Source organism: Triticum aestivum, chromosome 7B, assembly GCF_018294505.1.
Source record: "Triticum aestivum cultivar Chinese Spring chromosome 7B, IWGSC CS RefSeq v2.1, whole genome shotgun sequence".
NCBI lineage: Eukaryota > Viridiplantae > Streptophyta > Magnoliopsida > Poales > Poaceae > Triticum > Triticum aestivum.
Genome location: NC_057813.1, coordinates 10943554 through 10967300, shown reverse-complemented (window position 1 = coordinate 10967300; position 23747 = coordinate 10943554). Strand labels below are relative to the sequence as shown.

The window sequence follows — 23747 nt, the reverse complement described above, 5'->3', positions numbered from 1 at the left end:
CACCGTCGTCATGTATCTTGCCTCCCCGACCTCTTAAACGTGCTCATGACGGGCACACGGCTGTGTCTCTCTCCTTCCTCTCCTCCTCGTGCCCTGTAATCTCCTGCAGGAGCTCGCCGGCGCCATGCGCCGCCGCTCGTCGGCGCCGTACGACGCCATGGGCGGTCCTCTCGGCCCGGCCCGAGCTTTACAACCGCCGGTCCGGTCCTGTCCGGTCTGCCGCCGGCCGGTCCAGACGGCGGCTTGGTCAGGGCCTGGACCAGGCCGGACCGTGTCCACCCTGAGGCGGTTGGCGGGCTCACGCGCGCGGGTTTTATAAGGCGCATTGGACGCCGCGCGCCAAAACTGCCACGCGTGTTCTGCTTTTTTGCGCACGGGCAGTTTTCTTTTCCGCGCCTGCTTGAGCGCGCCAAACCGGCTCGCGCGCGCTAGAAACGCGTTTTTTCCCGCGCGCCATATCTAGCGCTGCTGTTGGAGATGCTCTAACATGCGTGTGCGTAATACGTACGGCATAGCTTGCAATGCGTAGCCCAGGTAGGTTGCTCCCGTCATTTCCCGGCGATACGGCGCCTGCGGCCATTTCGACTGGCGCCCAGAATCCGGCTCCGACTCGCTAACGTGTTCGTTGCACCGCGCCACACCACGCAATGCATTGCTGCCGCCGAAGAGGAGCCCTTTATAAGCACACCCAACGCTTTCCCTACGAGCACATCGCGTCTCCAAGTACGTCGAAGTAAGTTTTGCTGCCGGAACCTAGTTGCGACGGCGAGCCGGTGGTGATCGAAGAAGATGGCGAAGCGCAAGTCGATGAGCTCCAAGATGGCTCAGCGGAAGAAGCCGGCGCCGAAGCTTGAGACCTCCTTCTGCTGCCCCTTCTGCAACCACCCCGACAGCGTCGCCTGCACCATCGACCTCAAGCTCTTGGTCGCCACCGCCGTCTGCTACGTCTGCGAGGAGGCCTACCACACCACGGCGCACTACCTCACCGAGCCCGTTGACGTTTACTACCACGACTGGATCGACGCCTGCGAGAAGGCCAACCAAGATGACGAATGCTTCAAACGACAGCGGCGAGTCAGCAGCGACGACGACGACAGCGATGCCTGATCGATCGTGTCCGGCTACGCTAAACTTGCCTAGTTTGATGATGTTCGATTCGTCTTTGTCCCTGGAGCTCTGGCAGTTTAGCTGACATTAGATGAATGTAAGCCTGTTGCCCTGTAGACCTGTTGCTACACAAGGTGCAAGTGCACCTGATGAGTTGTGAACTTCTGATCTTGTCTGATCTCTGTTGCTGCCCGATGTGTAATTGATGAGTGCTGATCGTCAGCCAATCTAATGTAATGTGCAGAAACTAGCTAGTACTCAAAACCTGAGTTTTGTTCACATGCTATTCAAGGATAAATCGAGAACGCCAGGCATGGATTAAGCCAGGCAAGGATAAGTCGAAACACAAATTCAGTTTCTGCTGATGGACTGAAACTTGAAAGGGCACAGCTAAATTCGAGTGGACTGCTCAACTAACTGCAAGAGCCACCGCATCATTGCTGGAATCTAAGAAAAATGCACCCGGAAACGCTGAAGTAGCAGCCACAATAAGAACGCAATCATTACACAGAAATGCCACTGTATAATTTGCTCATATCATACAGGTTCTGAAGTTTAGAACCACAAGAGCAAAACAGAGCGGTTCCTCCTGTCTGGAGAATGAATCAAGTTCAGCTAGCAGAAACATAAGAGTTGCTGGGTTTTCCTCCTAAACCTATATATATCTCAGTGCAAAATATTCTGAATTTCTCACTGCCTGTTGTAATTCAGTCAACGACGAGCTGCGGCCGGATGTCAAGTCGCTGCCTGGGACACGATGACATGAGAATTTAGGCATCATGTCATGTCACAGGTAAGGCAACCGTTGGGGAACTGTTTCATAGAATGAACTTAGAAAACAGACAGCCAATTCACAAAACCTGAAAGGACACAAACTGAATTTGGTTCTGTTATCCAAAGCATTTACAATATGCTAAATCAATCAAAATTTGCGATTACAGTAGGCTTGTTAAAATACGTTGCCTAGTCCTTTCCATCGGTTCGAACTTTTGAAAAACTTGGCTAGCGCATCAGTTCAATATGGTATCGGAGCCATGAGATCCCGGGATCAAATCCTGGCCAATGCACTATTTAATATAAAAGTAGTTGTGATCTAATCTTTCAGTTCGAACTTTTCAAAAACTTGTCTAGCGCATCAGTTCAATAAGACTAATCAAATCGAAACTCGACTGGTTTGGGTTTCCAAGCTCCAAAGTCTCTACTAGTAGCAAATTTTCTACAGTATGCTAATCAAGGACAGCGGTTTGAAATCAGAAAATGATGTATCAAGCTTTAGTGTGAATATGTGACTAATTTATTGAGTTTCCCCCGACAACCAATTGGCAACAGACAACCTTCTATCATCTATACAACTAATGCAAATACTCCCTCTATAAACAAATATAAGAGCATTCTAACTATTTCTATTCAACTCCTTCTACTTATATCTAATGCAATAGTCCGGACAGTTCCCAAGTTCTAACTGAAGCAGATTAGCAACAGTTGCAGAATACAACAGTTTCAGTAAACTGTTCTTCAGACAGTTTCATTACACTGTCTTCCAGCACAAGCTGAATAACAGGTTCCTCTGGTAAACCAACAAGGAAATCAATCATATCTTCCTCAAAAATAGGTTGAACCCCCATATTCAGGTCAGCATTCAAACCGGGTGAGTTGCACCTTGCTCAGTATATGTTGGGAGGTTTCGACCTGGTCGGGCCCGGATGTCAGAGTAAGATTTTGGATAGTTAGCGCGATTGTGAAAGACTCTCATGTATAGAACAAGCTCGATCCCGGACTGTTGTGAGCCCCTCAATATAGGAGCTATCGTGATGTTGCGTACTTGGTGTGGTCGTGCGCGACAGTTGGAGACTCCAAATACGCGAGTACTTGGAGACCCGTTGTGATCTTGCACGGTTGTATACGCCGTGTGCGCAATATTTGGAGACCCCGTATGCAAGTGCAACCGGATATTACATCCTCTCAATACATGAGCCTTCATTGACGGGAGATACGTGGGCTGGCCTCCATTGAAAGGCCACAACATGGCGCTATTCCTGCCAAAGATAAATACACTTGTGGATCCTCCATGAAGGAGTAGGAATGCTTCCATCGATCCGAGGCCGACTAGGGATGGATAGTGTCCAACTTTGTGATAGGAGGTACCCTATTGCCTAGCATTGAAACTTTATAAAGACGAGCATCAAAAGTTGAGAAATAAAGGTAATCATAGATGCGAACCACAAACAGATGCTCCCTACTCATGGCCACGATAAATAGCTAATAACCTTCATTTAGTGGAACACTATAGTGTACAAAAAAGAAAAAAACTACGAAAGATAGTCATGCATCTGTACAAAGGTAAATCAGAATCCAAGATCCACAGACCTCCAAAAGTTAAAGACCAAGCTCGTGGGCCCGTGGATTCAAAAATCCAAAGCCAGACCAGCCATGTGGTCTCAAAGCTCATTCCATGGCAAGTCAGCCATAGCCTCCCATAGTCAACAAAAAGTCAATGCCCAAGCCAAGGGCCACGGATCGAAAAACATAAGTCAGGCGGACCACATGGACATGAATCTCATTCCATTTCCAATCCCTAGGTACCAACGGACTTCGCAGACTACACATGGCTTGGATCTTGAGAATACCCTCTCATGCGAGAAAAGGAAAGAGGAGAAAAATCCTTTAGAGATGCAATATATATTAAGTGCACTAGCAAAAAGGCATGTGCGTTGCAACGGAATAATAAAATCGTGGTCTTCAAATCAAGTTTCAAATATTCACACTACATGTAATCTACAGGGCATGGCGAATTCATAATTCATAACATGGAAAATGTAGTTTAAATGTCATGGCAAACTCTTTTCTTTTTGTAACATCGACAACAAATTACTTTGTTTGATGGGACCATGGCAACTTTATTGCATGGAGCATGGCAAGTGTAGTTTATGGGTCATGGCAGTTTTCTAATATATGAATACACTTCATGTCAATCTGTTCAATTTCTTGCCATGAAATTTCCTATTTTTCTAAGTCATGGTTCAGGTCAATCGTAGTTCATACAACATGGCAACTTTACTTTTTAGATGACGGCAACTTGAATATGCATTTTGCTATGACACTTTTTTGGCAACATGGCAATTTTTCTTTTTCGAACGGGACCATGGCAAACTTAGTGTATGTATTGACATGCCCCGTGGCAACACTTAGTTTTACTCCTCATTGATCGTTCAGTACCATCGCAATTTTTTCCCATAGCAAATTAAGTTGTTCGAGCATTGTATATGTAGTTTATGGATCATGACAATTTTTACTATATGCAACTGTTGGTAACATGCCCTAGAGGCAATAATAAAAGTATTATTATATTTCAATGTTCATGATAAATGTCTTTTATTCATGCTATAACTGTATTATCCGGAAATCGTAATACACGTGTGAATACTTAGACTACAATATGTCCCTGGTGAGCCTCTAGTTGACTAGCTCGTTGTGATCAACAGATAGTCATGGTTTCCTGGCTATGGACATTGGATGTCGTTGATAACGGGATCACATCATTAGGAGAATGATGTGATGGACAAGACCCAATCCTAAGCATAGCATAAAAGATCGTGTAGTTCGTTTTGCTAGAGCTTTGCCAATGTCAAGTATCTCTTCCTTCGACCATGAGATCGTGTAACTCCCGGATACCGTAAGAGTGCCTTGGGTGTATCAAACGTCACAACGTAACTGGGTGACTATAAAGGTGCATTACAGGTATCTTCGAAAGTATCTGTTGGGTTGACACGGATCGAGACTGGGATTTGTCACTCCGTATGATGGAGAGGTATCTCTGGGCCCACTCGGTAATGCATCATCATAATGAGCTCAATGTGACCAAGGTGTTGGACACGGGATCATGCATTACGGTACGAGTAAAGTGACTTGCCGGTAACGATACTGAACAAGGTATTGGGATACCGACGATCGAGTCTCGGGCAAGTAACGTACCGATTGACAAAGGGAATTGTATACAGGGTTTGATCGAATCCTCGACATCGTGGTTCATCCGATGACAACATCGAGGAGCATGTGGGAGCCATCATCGGTCATGTCTGCATGTCTCCCGAACCCGTAGGGTCTACACACTTAAGGTTCGGTGACGCTAGGGTTATTAGGAAGACTAGTATGTGACTACCGAATGTTGTTCGGAGTCCCGGATGGGATCCCGGACGTCACGAGGAGCTCCGGAAGGGTCCGGAGGTAAAGATTTATATATGGGAAGCTGTCAAACGGACACCGGGAAGTTTCGGGGTCATACCGGTATTGTACCGGGGCCACCGGAAGGGTTCCGGGGGTCCACCGGGAGGGGCCACCCCTCCCGGGGGACCACATGGGCTGCGTGGGGCAGGGAGCCAGCCCCTGGTGGGCTGGGCGCACCCCCTCCCTTGGGCCCTTGCGCCTAGGGTTGAGGGGGGAACCCTAGAGGGGGCGCCCCCCTTGGCTTGGGGGGCAAGCCACCCTCTCCCCCTCTCCCCTTGGCCGCCGCCCCCCCCCCCCCCCTAGATGGGTTCTAGGGGGGGCCGGCCCCCTTCTCCCTTCCCCCTATAAATAGAGGGGTGAGGGGAGGGCAGCCGCACCACCCTGCAAGGCGCAGCCCTCCCCTCCCCAACACCTCTCCTCCTCCGTTGTGTGCTTGGCGAAGCCCTGTCGGAGTACTGCTTCTCCACCATCACCACGCCGTCGTGCTGCCGGTGGAGCTGTCTTCCTCAACCTCTCCTTCCCCCTTGCTGGCTCAAGAAGGAGGAGACGTCTCCCGTCCCGTACGTGTGTTGAACGCGGAGGCGCTGTCCGTTCAGCGCTTGGTCATCGGTGATTCGAATCACGTCGAGTACGACTACGTCATCACCTTGCAAGCTTCCGCACGTGATCTACAAGTGGTGTGTAGATGCAAACTCTCTCCCTTGACTCGTTGCTTAGATGAACTCATAGATGGATCTTGGTGAAACCGTAGGAAAATTTTTAATTTTCTGCAACGTTCCCTATCAGTGGCATCATGAGCTAGGTCTATGCGTAGTTCTCTAATGCACGAGTAGAACACAATTTGTTGTGGGCGTGGATCTTGTCAACTTACTTGCCTCTACTAGTCTTTTCTTGCTCAATGGTATTGTGGGATGAAGCGGCCCGGACCAACCTTACACGTACGCTTACGTGAGACCGGTTCCACCGACTGACATGCACTAGTTGCATAAGGTGGCTGGCGGGTGTCTGTCTCTCCCACTTTAGTTGGAGCGGATTCGATGAAAAGGGCCCTTATGAAGGGTAAATAGAAGTTGACAAAATTACGTTGTGGTTATTCGTAGGTAAGAAAACGTTCTTGCTAGAACCCAATTGCAGCCACGTAAAAGATGCAACAACAATTAGAGGACGTCTAACTTGTTTTTGCAGCGATTGATCATGTGATGTGATATGGCCAGAAGTTGTGATGAATGATGAATTGTGATGTATGAGATCATGTTCTTTGTAATAGGAATCACGACTTGCATGTCGATGAGTATGACAACCGGCAGGAGCCATAGGAGTTGTCTTTATTTTTTGTATGACCTGCGTGTCATTGAATAACGCCATGTAAACTACTTTACTTTATTGCTAAACGTTAGTCATAGAAGTAGAAGTAGTCGTTGGCGTGACAACTTCATGAAGACACGATGATGGAGATCATGATGATGGAGATCATGATGTCAAGCCGATGACAAGATGATCATGGAGCCCCGAAGATGGAGATCAATGGAGCTTTATGATATTGGCCATATCATGTCACAACTATATAATTGCATGTGATGTTTATTATGTTTATGCATCTTGTTTACTTAGGACGACGGTAGTAAATAAGATGATCCCTTACAAAAATTTCAAGAAGTGTTCTCCCCTAACTGTGCACCGTTGCTACAGTTCGTCGCTTCTAAGAACCACGTGATGATCGGGTGTGATGGATTCTTACGTTCACATACAACGGGTGTAAGACAGTTTTACACAGCGAAAACACTTAGGGTTAACTTGACGAGCCTAGCATGTGCAGACATGGCCTCGGAACACGGAGACCGAAAGGTCGAACACGAGTCGTATGGAAGATACGATCAACATGAAGATGTTCACCGACGATGACTAGTCCGTCTCACGTGATGATCGGACACGGGCTGGTCGACTCGGATCGTGTAACACTTAGATGGCTAGAGGGATGTCTAATCTAAGTGGGAGTTCATAATTTGATTAGAACTTTACTATCATGAACTTAGTCTAAAACCTTTGCAAATATGTCTTGTAGATCAATGGCCAACGCTAATGTCAACATGAACTTCAACGCGTTCCTAGAGAAAACCAAGTTGAAAGATGATGGCAGCAACTATACGGACTGGGTCCGGAACCTGAGGATCATCCTCATAGCTGCCAGGAAACAATATGTCCTAGAAGGACCGCTAGGTGACGCTCCCGTCCCAGAGAACCAAGACATTATGAATGCTTGGCAGTCTCGTGCTGATGATTACTCCCTCGTTCAGTGCGGCATGCTTTACAGCTTAGAACCGGGGCTCCAAAAGCGTTTTGAGCACCACGGAGCATATGAGATGTTCGAAGAGCTGAAACTAGTTTTCCAAGCTCATGCCCGGGTCGAGAGATATGATGTCTCTGACAAGTTCTACAGTTGTAAGATGGAGGTAAATAGTTCTGTCAGTGAGCACATCCTGAAGATGTCTGGGTTGCACAACCGTATGACCCAGCTGAACATAAACCTCCCAGATGAGGCGGTCATTGACAGAATCCTCCAGTCGCTCCCACCAAGCTACAAGAGCTTTGTGATGAACTACAACATGCAGGGGATGGAAAAGACCATTCCTGAAGTGTTCTCGATGCTGAAGTCAGCAGAGGCTGAAATCAAGAAAGAACATCAAGTGTTGATGGTCAATAAGACCACTAAGTTCAAGAAGGGCAAGGGTAAGAAGAACTTCAAGAAGGACGGCAAGGAGGTTGCCGCGCCTGGTAAGCCAGTTACCGGGAAGAAGTCAAAGAATGGACCCAAGCCTGAGACTGAGTGCTTTTATTGCAAGGGGAAGGGTCACTGGAAGCGGAACTGCCCCAAATACTTAGCGGATAAGAAGGCCGGCAACACCAAAGGTATATTTGATATACATGTGATTGATGTGTACCTTACCAGTACTCGTAGTAACTCCTGGGTATTTGATACCGGTGCCGTTGCTCATATTTGTAACTCACAGCAGGAGCTGCGGAATAAACGGAGACTGGCGAAGGACGAGGTGACTATGCGCGTCGGGAATGGTTCCAGAGTCGGTGTGATCGCCGTCGGCACGCTGCCTCTACATTTACCTACGGGATTAGTTTTGAACCTTAATAATTGTTATTTAGTGCCATGTTTGAGCATGAACATTGTATCTGGATCTCGTTTAGTACGAGATGGCTACTCATTTAAGTCTGAGAATAATGGTTGTTCGATTTATATGAGAAATATGTTTTATGGTCATGCTCCGATGGTCAATGGTTTATTCTTAATGAATCTCGAGCGTAATATTACACATGTTCATAGTGTAGATACCAAGAGATGTAAAGTTGATAACGATAGTCCCATATACTTGTGGCACTGCCGCCTTGGTCACATTGGTGTCAAGCGCATGAAGAAACTCCATGCTGATGGACTTTTGGAGTCTCTTGATTATGAATCATTTGACACATGCGAACCATGCCTCTTGGGCAAAATGACCAAGACTCCGTTCTCCGGAACAATGGAGCGAGCAACCAACTTGTTGGAAATCATACATACCGATGTGTGCGGTCCAATGAGCGTTGAGGCTCGCGGAGGATATCGTTATGTTCTCACTCTCACTGATGACTTGAGTAGATATGGGTATGTCTACTTAATGAAACACAAGTCTGAGACCTTTGAAAAGTTCAAGGAATTTCAGAATGAGGTAGAGAATCAACGTGACCGAAAGATAAAATTCTTACGATCAGATCGTGGAGGAGAATACTTAAGTCACGAATTTGGTACACACTTAAGGAAATGTGGAATCGTTTCACAACTCACGCCGCCTGGAACACCTCAGTGAAACGGTGTGTCCGAACGTCGTAATCGCACTCTATTGGATATGGTACGGTCTATGATGTCTCTTACCGATTTACCGCTATCATTTTGGGGATACGCTCTAGAGACAACTACATTCACTTTAAATAGGGCACCGTCTAAATCCGTTGAGACGACACCGTATGAATTATGGTTTGGGAAGAAATCTAAGCTGTCGTTTCTAAAAATTTGGGGATGCGATGCTTATGTCAAGAAACTTCAACCTGAAAAGCTCGAACCCAAGTCAGAAAAATGCGTCTTCATAGGATACCCTAAGGAAACTGTCGGGTATACCTTCTACTTAAAATCCGAGGGCAAAATCTTTGTTGCCAAGAACGGATGCTTTCTGGAAAAAGAGTTTCTCTCGAAAGAAGTAAGTGGGAGGAAAGTAGAACTCGATGAAGTACTACCTCTCGAATGGGAAAGTGGTGCAGCTCAGGAAAATGTTCCTGTGATGCCCACACCAACTGAAGAGGAAACCAATGATGATGATCAAGGTACTTCGGATCAAGTTGCTACTGAACTTCGTAGGTCCACAAGGACACGTTCCGCACCAGAGTGGTACGGCAACCCTGTCCTGGAAATCATGTTGTTAGACAACAATGAACCTTCGAACTATGAAGAAGCGATGGCGGGCCCGGATTCCAACAAATGGCTTGAAGCCATGAAATTCGAGATAGAATCCATGTATGAAAACAAAGTATGGACTTTGACAGACTTGCCCGATGATCGGCGAGCGATAGAAAACAAATGGATTTTTAAGAAGAAGACGGATGCGGATGGTAATGTTACCATCTATAAGGCTCGACTTATCGCTAAGGGTTATCGACAAGTTCAAGGGATTGACTACGACGAGACTTTCTCTCCCGTAGCGAAGCTGAAGTCCGTCCGAATCATGTTAGCAATTGCCGCATACTATGATTATGAGATATGGCAGATGGACGTCAAAACGGCATTCCTTAACGGACATCTTAAGGAAGAGCTGTATATGATGCAGCCGGAAGGTTTTGTCGATCCTCGGAACGCTAACAAAGTATGCAAGCTCCAGCGATCCATTTATGGACTGGTGCAAGCATCTCGGAGTTGGAACATTCGCTTTGATGAGATGATCAAAGCGTTTGGGTTTGCGCAGACTTATGGAGAAGCCTGCGTTTACAAGAAAGTGAGTGGGAGCTCTGTAGCATTTCTCATATTATATGTAGATGACATACTCTTGATGGGAAATGATACGAAACTCCTGGACAGCATTAAGGCCTACTTGAACAAGTGTTTTTCAATGAAGGACCTTGGAGAAGCTGCTTATATATTAGGCATCAAGATCTATAGAGATAGATCGAGACGCCTCATAGGTCTTTCACAAAGCACATACCTTGATAAGATTTTGAAGAAGTTCAAAATGGATCAGTCCAAGAAGGGGTTCTTGCCTATGTTACAAGGTGTGAGACTGAGCTCGGCTCAGTCACCGACCACGGCAAAAGATAAAGAAGAGATGAGTGTCATCCCCTATGCTTCAGCCATAGGATCTATTATGTATGCCATGCTGTGTACCAGACCCGATGTAAACCTTGCCGTAAGTTTGGTGGCAAGATACCAAAGTAATCCCGGCAAGGAACACTGGACAGCGGTCAAGAATATCCTGAAGTACCTGAAAAGGACGAAGGACATGTTTCTCGTTTATGGAGGAGACGAAGAGCTCATCGTAAAGGGTTACGTCGACGCTAGCTTCGACTCAGATCTGGATGACTCTAAGTCACAAACCGGATACGTGTATATGTTGAATGGTGGAGCAGTAAGCTGGTGCAGCTGCAAGCAAAGCGTCGTGGCGGGATCTACGTGTGAAGCGGAGTACATGGCAGCCTCGGAGGCAGCGCATGAAGTGATTTGGGTGAAGGAGTTCATCACCGACCTAGGAGTCATACCCAATGCGTCGGGGCCGATCAAACTCTTTTGTGACAACACTGGAGCTATTGCCCTCGCCAAGGAGCCCAGGTTTCACAAGAAGACCAGGCACATCAAGCGTCGTTTCAACTCCATTCATGAAAATGTTCAAGATGGAGACATAGAGATTTGCAAAGTACACACGGATCTGAATGTCGCAGATCCGCTGACTAAACCTCTCTCGCGTGCAAAACATGATCAACACCAGAACTCTATGGGTGTTTGATTCATCACAATGTAACTAGATTGGTGACTCTAGTGCAAGTGGGAGACTGTTGGTAATATGCCCTAGAGGCAATAATAAAAGTATTATTATATTTCAATGTTCATGATAAATGTCTTTTATTCATGCTATAACTGTATTATCTGGAAATCGTAATACACGTGTGAATACTTAGACTACAATATGTCCCTGGTGAGCCTCTAGTTGACTAGCTCGTTGTGATCAACAGATAGTCATGGTTTCCTGACTATGGACATTGGATGTCGTTGATAACGGGATCACATCATTAGGAGAATGATGTGATGGACAAGACCCAATCCTAAGCATAGCATAAAAGATCGTGTAGTTCGTTTTGCTAGAGCTTTGCCAATGTCAAGTATCTCTTCCTTCGACCATGAGATCGTGTAACTCCCGGATACCGTAAGAGTGCCTTGGGTGTATCAAACGTCACAACATAACTGGGTGACTATAAAGGTGCATTACAGTTATCTCCGAAAGTATCTGTTGGGTTGACACGGATCAAGACTGGGATTTGTCACTCCGTATGACGGAGAGGTATCTCTGGGCCCACTCGGTAATGCATCATCATAATGAGCTCAATGTGACCAAGGTGTTGGACACGGGATCATGCATTACGGTACGAGTAAAGTGACTTGCCGGTAACGAGACTGAACAAGGTATTGGGATACCGACGATCGAGTCTCGGGCAAGTAACGTACCGATTGACAAAGGGAATTGTATACAGGGTTTGATCGAATCCTCGACATCGTGGTTCATCCGATGACAACATCGAGGAGCATGTGGGAGCCATCATGGGTATCCAGATCCCGCTGTTGGTTATTGACCTGAGAGCGTCTCGGTCATGTCTGCATGTCTCCCGAACCCGTAGGGTCTACACACTTAAGGTTCGGTGACGCTAGGGTTATTAGGAAGACTAGTATGTGACTACCGAATGTTGTTCGGAGTCCCGGATGGGATCCCGGACATCACGAGGAGCTCCGGAAGGGTCCGGAGGTAAAGATTTATATATGGGAAGCTGTCAAACGGACACCGGGAAGTTTTGGGGTCATACCGGTATTGTACCGGGGCCACCGGAAGGGTTCCGGGGGTCCACCGGGAGGGGCCACCCCTCCCGGGGGACCACATGGGCTGCGTGGGGCAGAGAGCCAGCCCCTGGTGGGCTGGGCGCACCCCCTCCCTTGGGCCCTTGCGCCTAGGGTTGAGGGGGGAACCCTAGAGGGGGCGCCCCCCTTGGCTTGGGGGGCAAGCCACCCTCTCCCCCTCTCCCCTTGGCCGCCGCCCCCCCCCCCCCCTAGATGGGTTCTAGGGGGGCCGGCCCCCTTCTCCCTTCCCCCTATAAATAGAGGGGTGAGGGGAGGGCAGCCGCACCACCCTGCAAGGCGCAGCCCTCCCCTCCCCAACACCTCTCCTCCTCCGTTGTGTGCTTGGCGAAGCCCTGTCGGAGTACTGCTTCTCCACCATCACCACGCCGTCGTGCTGCCGGTGGAGCTGTCTTCCTCAACCTCTCCTTCCCCCTTGCTGGATCAAGAAGGAGGAGACGTCTCCCGTCCCGTACGTGTGTTGAACGCGGAGGCGCTGTCCGTTCAGCGCTTGGTCATCGGTGATTCGAATCACGTCGAGTACGACTACGTCATCACCTTGCAAGCTTCCGCACGCGATCTACAAGTGGTATGTAGATGCAAACTCTCTCCCTTGACTCGTTGCTTAGATGAACTCATAGATGGATCTTGGTGAAACCGTAGGAAAAAATTTAATTTTCTGCAACGTTCCCCATCAGCAACATGGCCAAATTTTCTCCCTTTTATGCAACATGGCCATTTTCCTTTTGCGTAGGGACCTTGGCAAATATAGTGATCTATACATCATTGAAAGTTTAGTGTATGGATCATGGCATTTTTTAGTCTATGGATCCATGAAATTATAGTCTATACATTCTTTAGGCTATAGATCATATATAGTATATTTCCAACAAATTTGCCATGGCCCATGTCAAATATAGCCGAATACATCATGGTTTTAATAGTGTATGGTCATGACATATATTTTTAGTCTATGGGTTTTCATATGTAGAACTGTTTAGTCCATGGTCATTTTTCAAACATACTTTTTTGCCATGGCAATTTTGAATTTCTCGCTGTGGTAACTTTGCCATGCTTTTTATTTTAAGGAATCAAATACTTTTGCTGAAACTTGAATGGCATTTCTTTTGTAATTTTTCATGTTTTTTTTCTGCCTCTAAAGTTGATGGCATTTTTTCGTAGTAGAGCAAAAACTGGCTTCTATTTGCACAGGAAGAAAAACAAAATCTACGCCTTTTCATTTGTTTCGTTATTACTGGGCTTTTCTTTACCCTTTTTTGGTTTTTGTAGGGCGTCATCTTGGCTGGCGTTTGCGTGGTGGGTTTCTTCCCCCTGCCGGACGAAATCGGTCGGGGGGATCAATCCCTTGTACCGAATGTTCAGTCCGAAGGTCCTGCTACCACACGTTTGGACGTTATCTACTTCTTCCATGAAGGATTCCCGTGCCATGCACCTATGGTAGTAGGCAGTTTACGCGTATACTATAAGTGATTCCGTTAGGTACATCCTGAAGACGAGTAGCTACGTCATTGTCCTGACTGAATATTTCTATAATTATCACTAGACTTAAGCTCGAAGCATCATCAGGATACGACAATTAGTCAATTCCATTATTTCATAGGCCTTTCAGGAGATCAAATATGAAATTTCCACTCTTTAAACAAATTGTTCTTTAGCACATCCTATAAGGACGACTAGTGAATAGTGATAGCGATATCCTGACGCACTGAGAAGTTTCCAGCAATGTAAAAACAAATTACGGTCATGCTTTGGTTTTTGACAAACACATGATTGGTTACGTTGCACATTTTTTCCGAGCGTGATTACGTTGCCTTGAAAACAAGTGCTACTTTCCTCGAAGAAACAGCAAGTGCGATATGCGCTATAAATATAGTGGCGTGAAGGTAGAAGCTGCAGTTTGGAAAATGGAGGGCGCCATCATCAGCTTGACCGAGGGCGCCGTGCGCGGCCTCCTGTGCAAGCTCGGCGGTCTCCTCGCGCAGGAGAGCTGGCCGGTGCAGCGCCTCCACGGCGAGGTCCAGTACATCAAGGACGAGCTCGAGAGCATGACGGCCTTCCTCCGCAGCCTGGCCGAGTCGTCCGACGGCCACGACGACCAGGTCCGGGTCTGGGTGAAGCAGGTGAGGGAGATCGCCTACGACGCCGAGGACTGCATCGACGACTACGTCCGCGGCCAGCAGCCTTTCGACAAAGACGGCGGCGCCGTCATGGCGTCCCTCCGACGCTTCGTGCGTCTGCTCGCCACGCTAGGATCAGGCGGTGGTCGCCGTCACCGGCGCATGGCGGCCCAGCTCCAAGAACTGAAGACTCGCGCCAGGGACGCCGGCGAGCGGCGTTCCAGGTACGGGGTGCTACCGCCAAAGACGGCGCTCGGGCGTGCCAGCAGCCACGCGTCTGGCTCCGGCGTCTCCGGCCGCCTGGACCCGCGGCTGCCCGCCCTCTTCACCGAGGAGGCGCAGCTGGTGGGCATCGACGGGCCAAGGGACGAGCTCGTCGGCTGGCTGATGGAGGACGACGCGAGGCTCCGGGTGCTCGCCGTCGTCGGGTTCGGTGGGCTCGGCAAGACCACGCTGGCGAGGATGGTGTGCGGGAGCCCGCGAGTGAAGGGCGCCGACTTCCAGTGCTCCCCGTTGCTCATCGTCTCGCAGACGCTAAACGTCAGGGCGCTGTTCCTGCACATGCTCAGGGAACTGACCCAGCGGCCCCGCTTGGCTGCCGGCGACGATACCATGGATGTAAGCTTGCACGGGATGGAGAACTGGGAAACGGCGCTGCTGGCCAGCAAGCTCAGGCGCTACCTGCAAGACAAAAGGTATAGTCCACCTACCGCATCAATTGTTTTCACGGATTTAGTGACGCTCAGTTGACCCAGAATAGTTTTCGCGAAATGTTAACCGGGAACGTTCGTTGGAGGGAGGTTCCAACAAACGCCCCAACAGCCGTTGGATCCAGATCTTTTATATTAAAGTAAACACCCTCTGTTTTAAAATATAAGCGTCTCAATTTTAATAAAGTTAAGACATTTATTTTGGACGGAGGGAGTAGCTGACATTTTTTTTGCTGCATGTCAACTTTCCCTTTCGGTCATGGCAAGTCCTACTTTGCTTGAAATTGCATGGTAACTTGAATGTTCGTTGGGGAAACACTCCTAAGAAACCTTCGCCAGATATTGGTATGTTAGTTCTTAGGTCAGGAGATGGATTGGTTATTTAGCTTTTCTGACGAAATTTTGCCTATTATAATTGCCATGCACAGTAACAAGGTATGACTAAGCGTTCCTAATTTGTACTAGGGTGGTGCTATAATTTTATAGAGATATATCTTAATTGTAATTTACCTATTTATTGTTGCATACAAAAGGCTTTTGTCGTCATGAATCAATATTTGTTTGTTTATCAAAAAATTAACACTGTTTTTCTTTTTGTTATTCATCAACATTCTTATTATCCTCAAGAACATGGCTATTATCATTTTAAGTAAGTAATACATGTTCATTGAGTTAAAAGAAAGTGTATTTTTCTTTTCCCTATTGAGTGAATTCATGGTACGATGGCCGAGGCTCAGCTCCTTGGACGTGACTCGTGAGTATGTTTAGTTGGCGTCCAAAACTAGCTCTAGCAAATTTTTTGGGTGATGGTACAATGTCGCTAAACTTTTGGCATGCCTATACCTAGTGGCGATTTCCACTAGGGAGGCTTCAATAGGCTTAATAAGCCTACCCTTCAAAATCCTATTTAAGCTAAACATACCACTTGACAAGTATATTCTGATGGTTTACATGCAACAGTTGCAATGCATTTGCTAATTAGACTTAGGAACTTTGTGTTTTAGGCCTAAGCTCCAATGTCCTGCTAGATTCGCCACTGTCTATACCACCTTACTAATATAATGTAGGGAAAAAGAGTACTTTTATCCCTACTTGGAGTGTAGTTTTCATCACTAAACTCTAAAACCACCCAAAGACCTCTCTTTATTTGGTGTTCAAATTGCGGAGATCGTTCTTGTATCTCTTTTATATGTGGTGTTTGTTTATTTGCGTTAAGTAGCTCCAGTTCACAATTATATTCCAATTAACTGTACTTCATCCCTGGTGCTCCATCTCCTGAATAATAGATGTTTTGATTCTGGAATATTATCCTATGACCTGAATATTGTCAACTTTATATTGTAGGTACATCGTGATTCTCGATGACATATGGACTTCGTCGGCATGGGAGAACATCAGATGTGTGTTTCCTGACAATGAAAAAAGGAAGCAGGATTATAGTAACCACTAGGAACGGGGATGTCGCTAATACATGTTGTTGTCATTCCCAAGATCGGATTTACAAAATCCAACGCCTATCTGAGATTGCATCACGCGAGCTATTCTTCAAGAGGATCTTTGGCTTAGTAGATGGATTGCCCAACAATGAGTTGGAGGAAGTTTCAAATGCCATACTCAAGAAATGTGGAGGCTTACCATTAGCAATAGTCAGCATTGGTAGCCTTCTCGCTAGCAAACCAAACAGAACCAAACAAGAGTGGCAGAAGGTTTCTGATAACTTGGGCTCTGAACTTGAATTAAATCCTACACTTGAAGGGACAAAGCAAGTCTTATCTTTGAGTTACAATGATCTGCCATACCATCTGAAGGCTTGCTTCTTGTATCTAAGTATATTTCTTCAAAATTATGTGATCAAGAGGGGACCTTTGCTGAGAATGTGGATAGCCGAAGGATTTATCACCCCAAAACATGGACTTAGTATGGAGGAGGTTGCTGAAAGATACTTTGACGAGTTCGTAGCCAGAAGCATGGTGCATCCTGTGAAAATTGATTGGAGTGGCAAGGTGAGAAGTTGTCGAGTTCATGATATAATGGTTGAGGTCATCATGTCCAAGTCACTTGAGGAGAACTTCGCATCATACTTCTGTGAAAATGGAACCACACTGGATTCCCATGACAAAATACGCCGCCTCTCATTCCAGAGCAGCAGGCACTCAGTGCAGAGAACAAACGCTAGTGTAGCTCATGTTCGCACGTTTAGAATGTCACCTTCCATGGAGGAAATCCCATTCTTCTTCGCACATTTGAGGTTGTTAAGAGTGTTGGATATGCAAGGCAGCAGCTGCTTGAGTAACAAGGATCTAGACTGCATCTGTTGTTTTTTCCAGCTGAATTATCTAAGCCTCAGAAATACCAATATTTCCAAATTGCCGAGATTCATAGGCCATCTAAATTACTTGGAGACACTAGATATCAGAGAAACACTTATTAAGAAGCTACCAGGTAGTGCCAAGAGCCTGGCACATCTGAAGCATTTGCTAGTTGGGCATAAGACACATCTTACTAGGACAGGTAGTGTGAAGTTCTTCAAAGGATTCTGTGGCCTAGAAATGACACCTGGGGTTCTCATGAACATGACATCCCTTCAATCATTATGCCATATAGAGATAAAAAGGGACCCATCCGTGTTCCAGGAGATAAGCAAGTTAAGAAATCTAAAGAAGTTGAACATTCTCTTCCATGAGGTAGAGGTGAACTGGAAACCTTGTGTGGAATCATTAAGCAATTTGTCGGGCTCTGTGCGCTCGCTTTCCATCAAAATATTTGATGGAGATGGAAGCATCTCATCGGAGGAAATGTTATCTTCGGTGGAGTCACCTCCTCTCTTGGTCACCAGCTTTGGCCTGACGGGCAAGCTGGAGCGCTTACCTCGATGGGTGGCATCACTTAGAAACGTCTCGACGTTTACTCTTCGCAAGAACGGGCTGCGGGCCGACGCCATAGATGTCCTTGGAGACTTGCCAAGTCTGCTCTGCCTCAAGCTGTATCACAAATCATATGCCGATGACTGCCTCATATTCCCACGCGGTAAATTTTTGAAAGTCAAGCTGTTGGTTATTGACAACCTAGAGAACATTGACAAGGTGTGCTTCGAGGATGGTTCGGTGCCATGTCTTGAGAGGCTTACGTTGTCATTCCTGAGGGAGCCCAAGTATGGGATCTCTGGTCTTGATAATCTTCTGAAGCTGAGGGAGATAGAGTTCTTTGGTAACATCATACTATCCCTGGTGACTAAAGTGACATCGTCCGTGAAGACACATCCAAATCATCCAAGAGTAATAGGTGACAAATGGAATATTGTGACTGAGTATTCTTAGGTAAGCAAATAAAGTGTGGTCTATCTTGTTATCGCATTGAAAGGTTGCATGGTGGTGCTAAATCAAGACTCTTTTTAATTCACAGGGTAATAATTCGGTAGGAGGTAGCCCGCAGCGCAGCATATTTTTGTGCATGTACATATACTCTTCTGATTTTAAGCGAGTCATAGTGTTGCCAGTTTCGTCTGCACATTATGATTACTTTGTCAAATCTTTGTGTATTAAAAGAAAAAAAAACTAGTGTGAGTTTTTGTATAATGATTATCTATTGTATGACGTGGAGTGGGCTGTAGTGCGGTGCACTCTTGTTCGTTTCATCTGTAGCTCCTGACCATACTTCCTACAGTTTTATCTAACATGGTTGTGATTCTATGTTCTGAGTTTTGACTAGGAACCATTTTTTAGTCACTCACACCACTATTTTAGCAATTTTGTCGATAGCTTAGATCGACAGCGATCACGCGCCTTGACGTTCACACTAACCTGTTTGACTACACAACCCAGCAGCAGAACAGCTACTTTTTTGCCTGAGCTTCTTTCAGGATGGTGGGGGGCATCTTTCAGGATGCTGTCTTGTGGAGGGGTGTTTGTTTGTGTGATTGTGTCTGAAGGTCGTTCGCTCTCTGAAGATGTTCTTTTGCCTGAGCTGTGAGTAGCTCTTTGAGGGTGTTGTTTTCTTTGTGTGTGTGTGTGTGTGTTGTTCGATACTGGAGGTTGTGTGTACTCTGAATTTGTATGGGGTTCTCCCCCTTTTTCTTCTTTATTTGATGGTTCAAGAAAAACATTATATTTCACCTACATAGAATTCAAATGATACAATACCAACCAAGTGGTAAAAGTTGTCGCCTTGTCTTTGAGGCAATAACACTTCTCATGACCTAGCGTGCCCTATAAATTCTAACCAATTTTACCCTGAAGAAAGCTCTGTGAGCAAGGATCCTACTTATTTGATAATAAGATCTTCTAGGCTTTGAGACTTCCGTGTTTATGAAGAAATTATGTGCAGAAATTCCTCGATATAAATGTCTCTAGCAACCGTGTCATGTGTAGCTAATCATCCATATAAATGTGACCACCAGTGAAGTGCATTATATCCCTACTTCATGAGTCTTCATAAGTCACGGAATTTCGGCACCTGCCCTTCATACCAACCTTTAGCAAAATCAATGCAAAAAAACTAAGGGAGACTAGTTTGAGAGTAGGAGACGTCAGGAATATAATGCTTAATATGTCGCAAATATAGTTTACAACACTGTGTCGCAGCAGTAAACTACTCTTTGGCTTCCAAGGCTGACAAGAGAGTTTACATAGTCTATGCAACACTGTGATAGGGAAAATCTAGAACTTCTCTCATGTCACGGTCGCTCTAGGCACGCGATAGGGGCGGAGCCCAATGCCCTTAGCTGCTCTGCCTCTCCCTTGCCTACCGGCAGTGGTTGCTGGTGGGCAAATACCATGTGGCAGATGTCTCTGGTGGGAGACCTCCTTCTTCACCTGTTGGAGTGGTGGTGTTGGGGCCTCGGGACGAGCTGGATCTTGTAGATCAATGAATCTCTGGGCCGGACCGCTGGTGTGGCAGTTAGGCTTTGGATAGTGTGGGTGCATCTCTCGCATTCGATTTCTGTGTTTTCTCGAGTTCATTTTTAGAACCGAGTCTCCGCATGGCATGCCTGTCCTTCTCGGTTCGGCAATAGCCACTAGTCCTAGTGCGGTCAGGTGACTGAGCCATGTTGTTGATCAGATTGGTTGCAGCCTTGTAGGTGTGTTGTTTTGCCCACATCGACGGAAAGCGTTGGAGTGCTCAACACCGATGCAAAGGTGACTTTGATCGTAGATCTAGAGATTATACAATGTTTGATGCATGGGTTTAATCATGTCTCACAGTGCCTCACATGACAATCTGGGTCGGCTCGGAAATGAGTTCACACTCAGTGACTCAAGGAACCAAGATATCTGTCGAGATTGGTGTTGGGCGACCGGAAATGGGGCATCCTCATTGGTGGTGGTTGGTGACTATAGGCTTTGCTTGGCTGCATGTATTGGACGGACACGGTTTTTCCTTGCATCGCGATGCCCATGTAAGATCATGCACAAACAATGCTTATGATCGAAGATTATAGATTTTGGGTCTATGGTGCACCCATGCCCATAGTGGGCTATCGGGGCGTTGGACTTCTTCTTAGGCAACCGGGGAGGGATGATTTTGATTTTGGTGGTGATCTTCAACTAACGAGTCTTGAGTATGGGATGAATAGTGTAGTTCTACCATCCTATACTTATACCTGGTAATGACGGTCTTACTTGTCCTTCCTTTGTTTAAGGCATTATCCTGCAATTGCCTGGAATTTTTGTCTAGGGTGAAATCCCACAATCCATCTCTTTAATTAGACACCAAACATGACACATTTCCTACATGGAGGCGGAGGTTTTGGAGGACTTTTCTCGCAGTCCAAGATTAAGTGTGGTCAACGACAGGGTTGGTTTTGATGTTTCATTGTTGTAGGTTATTGATTGCTTCGGCATGATCTTCAGTATGTTGTATAGAGATAAAAAGGACCCATCAGTGTTCCGATAGATAAGTTCCTTAAGAAATCTAAAGAAGTTGAATGTTCTCTTCCATGGGGTAGAGGTAAACTAGAAATCTTGTATGGAATCATTAAGAAATTTGTCGGGCTATGCACGCTCGCTTTCTATTCAAATATTTGATGGAGATGGGAGCATCTCGTCGGAGGAAATGGTATCTTTGGTGGAGTCACCTCCTTTCTTGGTGAACACTCACTAGATTTGGCCTGATGGGCAAGATGGAGTGCTTGCCTCGGTCGATAGCATCACTTAGAGATGTCTCGATGTTTACTCTTTGAAACAACATGCTCCGAGTCGACGCCATAGATGTTCTTGGGAACCTACCAAGTCTACTCTGCCTCAAACTGTATCACAAATCAAATGCCGATGACTGCCTTGTATTGTCATTCCTGAAAGTCAAACTATTGGTTCTTGACAACCTGGAGACCACTGATAAGGTGTGCTTCCAGGATGGTTCACTGCCATGGCTGGAGAGGCTTACATTGTCATTCCTGCGGGATCCTGAGTACAGGATCTCTGGTCTTGGAGAACTACTAAAGCTAAGGGAGATAGAGATCTTTGGTAACATCATACTATCCATGGTGACTAAAGGGGCGTCCTCTGTGAAGTCGCGTCCAAATCATACGAGAGTAATAGGTGAAAAATGGAACATTATGACCTAGTCTTCTTTAGAAGCAAATAAAATGTGGTGCATTCGGTGCATTCAAAGGTTAGGAGTTGATACGCAATACTCCCTTCATAGGGTAATAATTGTTTAGGAGGTAGCCCTACATCACATCATATTTTGTGCACGTACATATACTCTGATGCTTTTTTTTAGAGAAAAGGCACCGGCCGAGCCTGAGAAGAGCTCGATCCTAGCCTGGCTTTGAATTAACAAAGTCATCAACCAGCCTGGATGGTCTGAACAAGATGAGAGATTGGAGGCTGCTAGCTGTTGAATATGAAGTCATTTCGGTGCTTCCAAAGCCGCGGGGATGTGCGCATTGTGTTCGAAGAGAAGCCTTTTCGCAACGCAGCCGGCGTGTAGCGATAGCAGGCGGCCCATCATTATCGGATGGGAGTCGCCGCCACAGAGAGAGCGGCAGTGAAATCTTAGAGCATCTCCAGCAGATGCCTTAAAAGAGCCAAACTGTAAAAAAATTAGAAAAAGAGCCAAACCTCGTAGCATCTCTATGTAGAAAATGAGGCTTAAGCGTATGGAAAAGAGGGGAAAAGGGGTGATTGGTGGGGTCCATGGAGGGTCTCGGGTATCTATTCTATGAACATTCTATTTTGTACAACCATAAACTCTTTTATGGTACATACCCAAAAACGATTTTGCGGCACAGGATTTTACATGATCTTATAGAGATGCTCTTACAAAGCAAAGACGTTGTATGACACTTGACGAGAGAAGGAGCTTCCGGCTCTTGGTTCTAGAGGATGCAGGCGTCATACCACACATGCATCCTCGTGAGTCTATCATGTTGTAGTGCAGTTCAAAAAGAACATACAACTTGAAGTGTTTGAAACAATTCCAAAACTACTCCCTCCGTCCCAAAACACTTGTCATCAAAATGGATAAAGAGAGATGTATCTAGAACTAAAATACATCTAGATACATCTTCTTTTATCCATTTTGATGAAAAGTATTTCCGGATGGAGGGAGCATATGTTAGTGAATCCATGAAATGAGGTAATCAAGAAGATACACTAATAAATCTTAATATCTACCTTGAGGATTCATGTGGTCTGCTACGGGGAAAGTATCAGGTACTCCCATCCTTGAGGTACTCCCAGTGCTTCAAATCTATAAAAACATTCTGGAAAAAAGGTGAATGTTCGCGAGGAATGTAACTACAACCCCTAAAAATTTCAGGTCCAAACTCGAAATGTACATCAAGAAACAAAAATGTGAAATTTGGCATAAATAGTGTAAGAAAAAGACAAAATCAACATTGACACTATTCACGTCTGGATTTCACATTTTTGTTTCTCAATGTACATATTGAGTTTGGACCTGAAATTTCTAGGGGTTGTGGTCACATTACTTGCGAACATCCCCATTTTTTTGAAATTTTTTGAAACATTTCAGATTTGTTTTTGAAGTTGGAGCACCGGGAGTACTCTAAGGATGGGAGTACCAGATATTTTTCCCGTCTGCTACGTATGCCAGGAGGTCTACCACACCAGGGCGCACTACCTCACCGAGCCCGTTGATGTCTACCACGACTGGATCGACGCCTGCAAGAAGGCCAACCAAGAAGTCGAAGCCGGGGACTGCTAGAAGGCAGCAAGGACAGCGACAGCGATGCTGGATCCAGTTGGCTTCAGACAAGGATGGATTGATACGCCCAGTGTGTTCCTGATGAGTCCTTGCCTCTGAATTTTGGCACGACCCCACCACCCACCGTCGCTGCTCCCACCACCCGCCGCTGCTGCTCCCACCACCCGCCGCTGCTGCTCCCACCGCCGCCACCGCCTCCTCCCCAGCCGCCGCCGAACCACTACCACCGCGACCTCGATCCAAATCAGAGGCACGGGAGCAGGAAGAACG

At 46.3% G+C, this 23747-nt stretch overlaps 1 protein-coding gene and 1 pseudogene across 1 annotated transcript; both read left to right on the top strand.

The window, feature by feature from the left end:
• The first annotated feature begins 724 nt into the window (after window positions 1–724).
• Window positions 725–1166, top strand: LOC123156343 (transcription elongation factor 1 homolog). Its single transcript, XM_044574479.1, has one exon. It carries the CDS (start codon window positions 790–792, stop codon window positions 1105–1107), a length of 318 nt encoding a protein of 105 aa, XP_044430414.1. The 5' UTR covers window positions 725–789; the 3' UTR covers window positions 1108–1166.
• Window positions 1167–14385: 13219 nt separating this feature from the next.
• On the top strand, window positions 14386–19401 carry LOC123155626 (disease resistance protein Pik-2-like; annotated as a pseudogene).
• Window positions 19402–23747: the final 4346 nt, after the last annotated feature.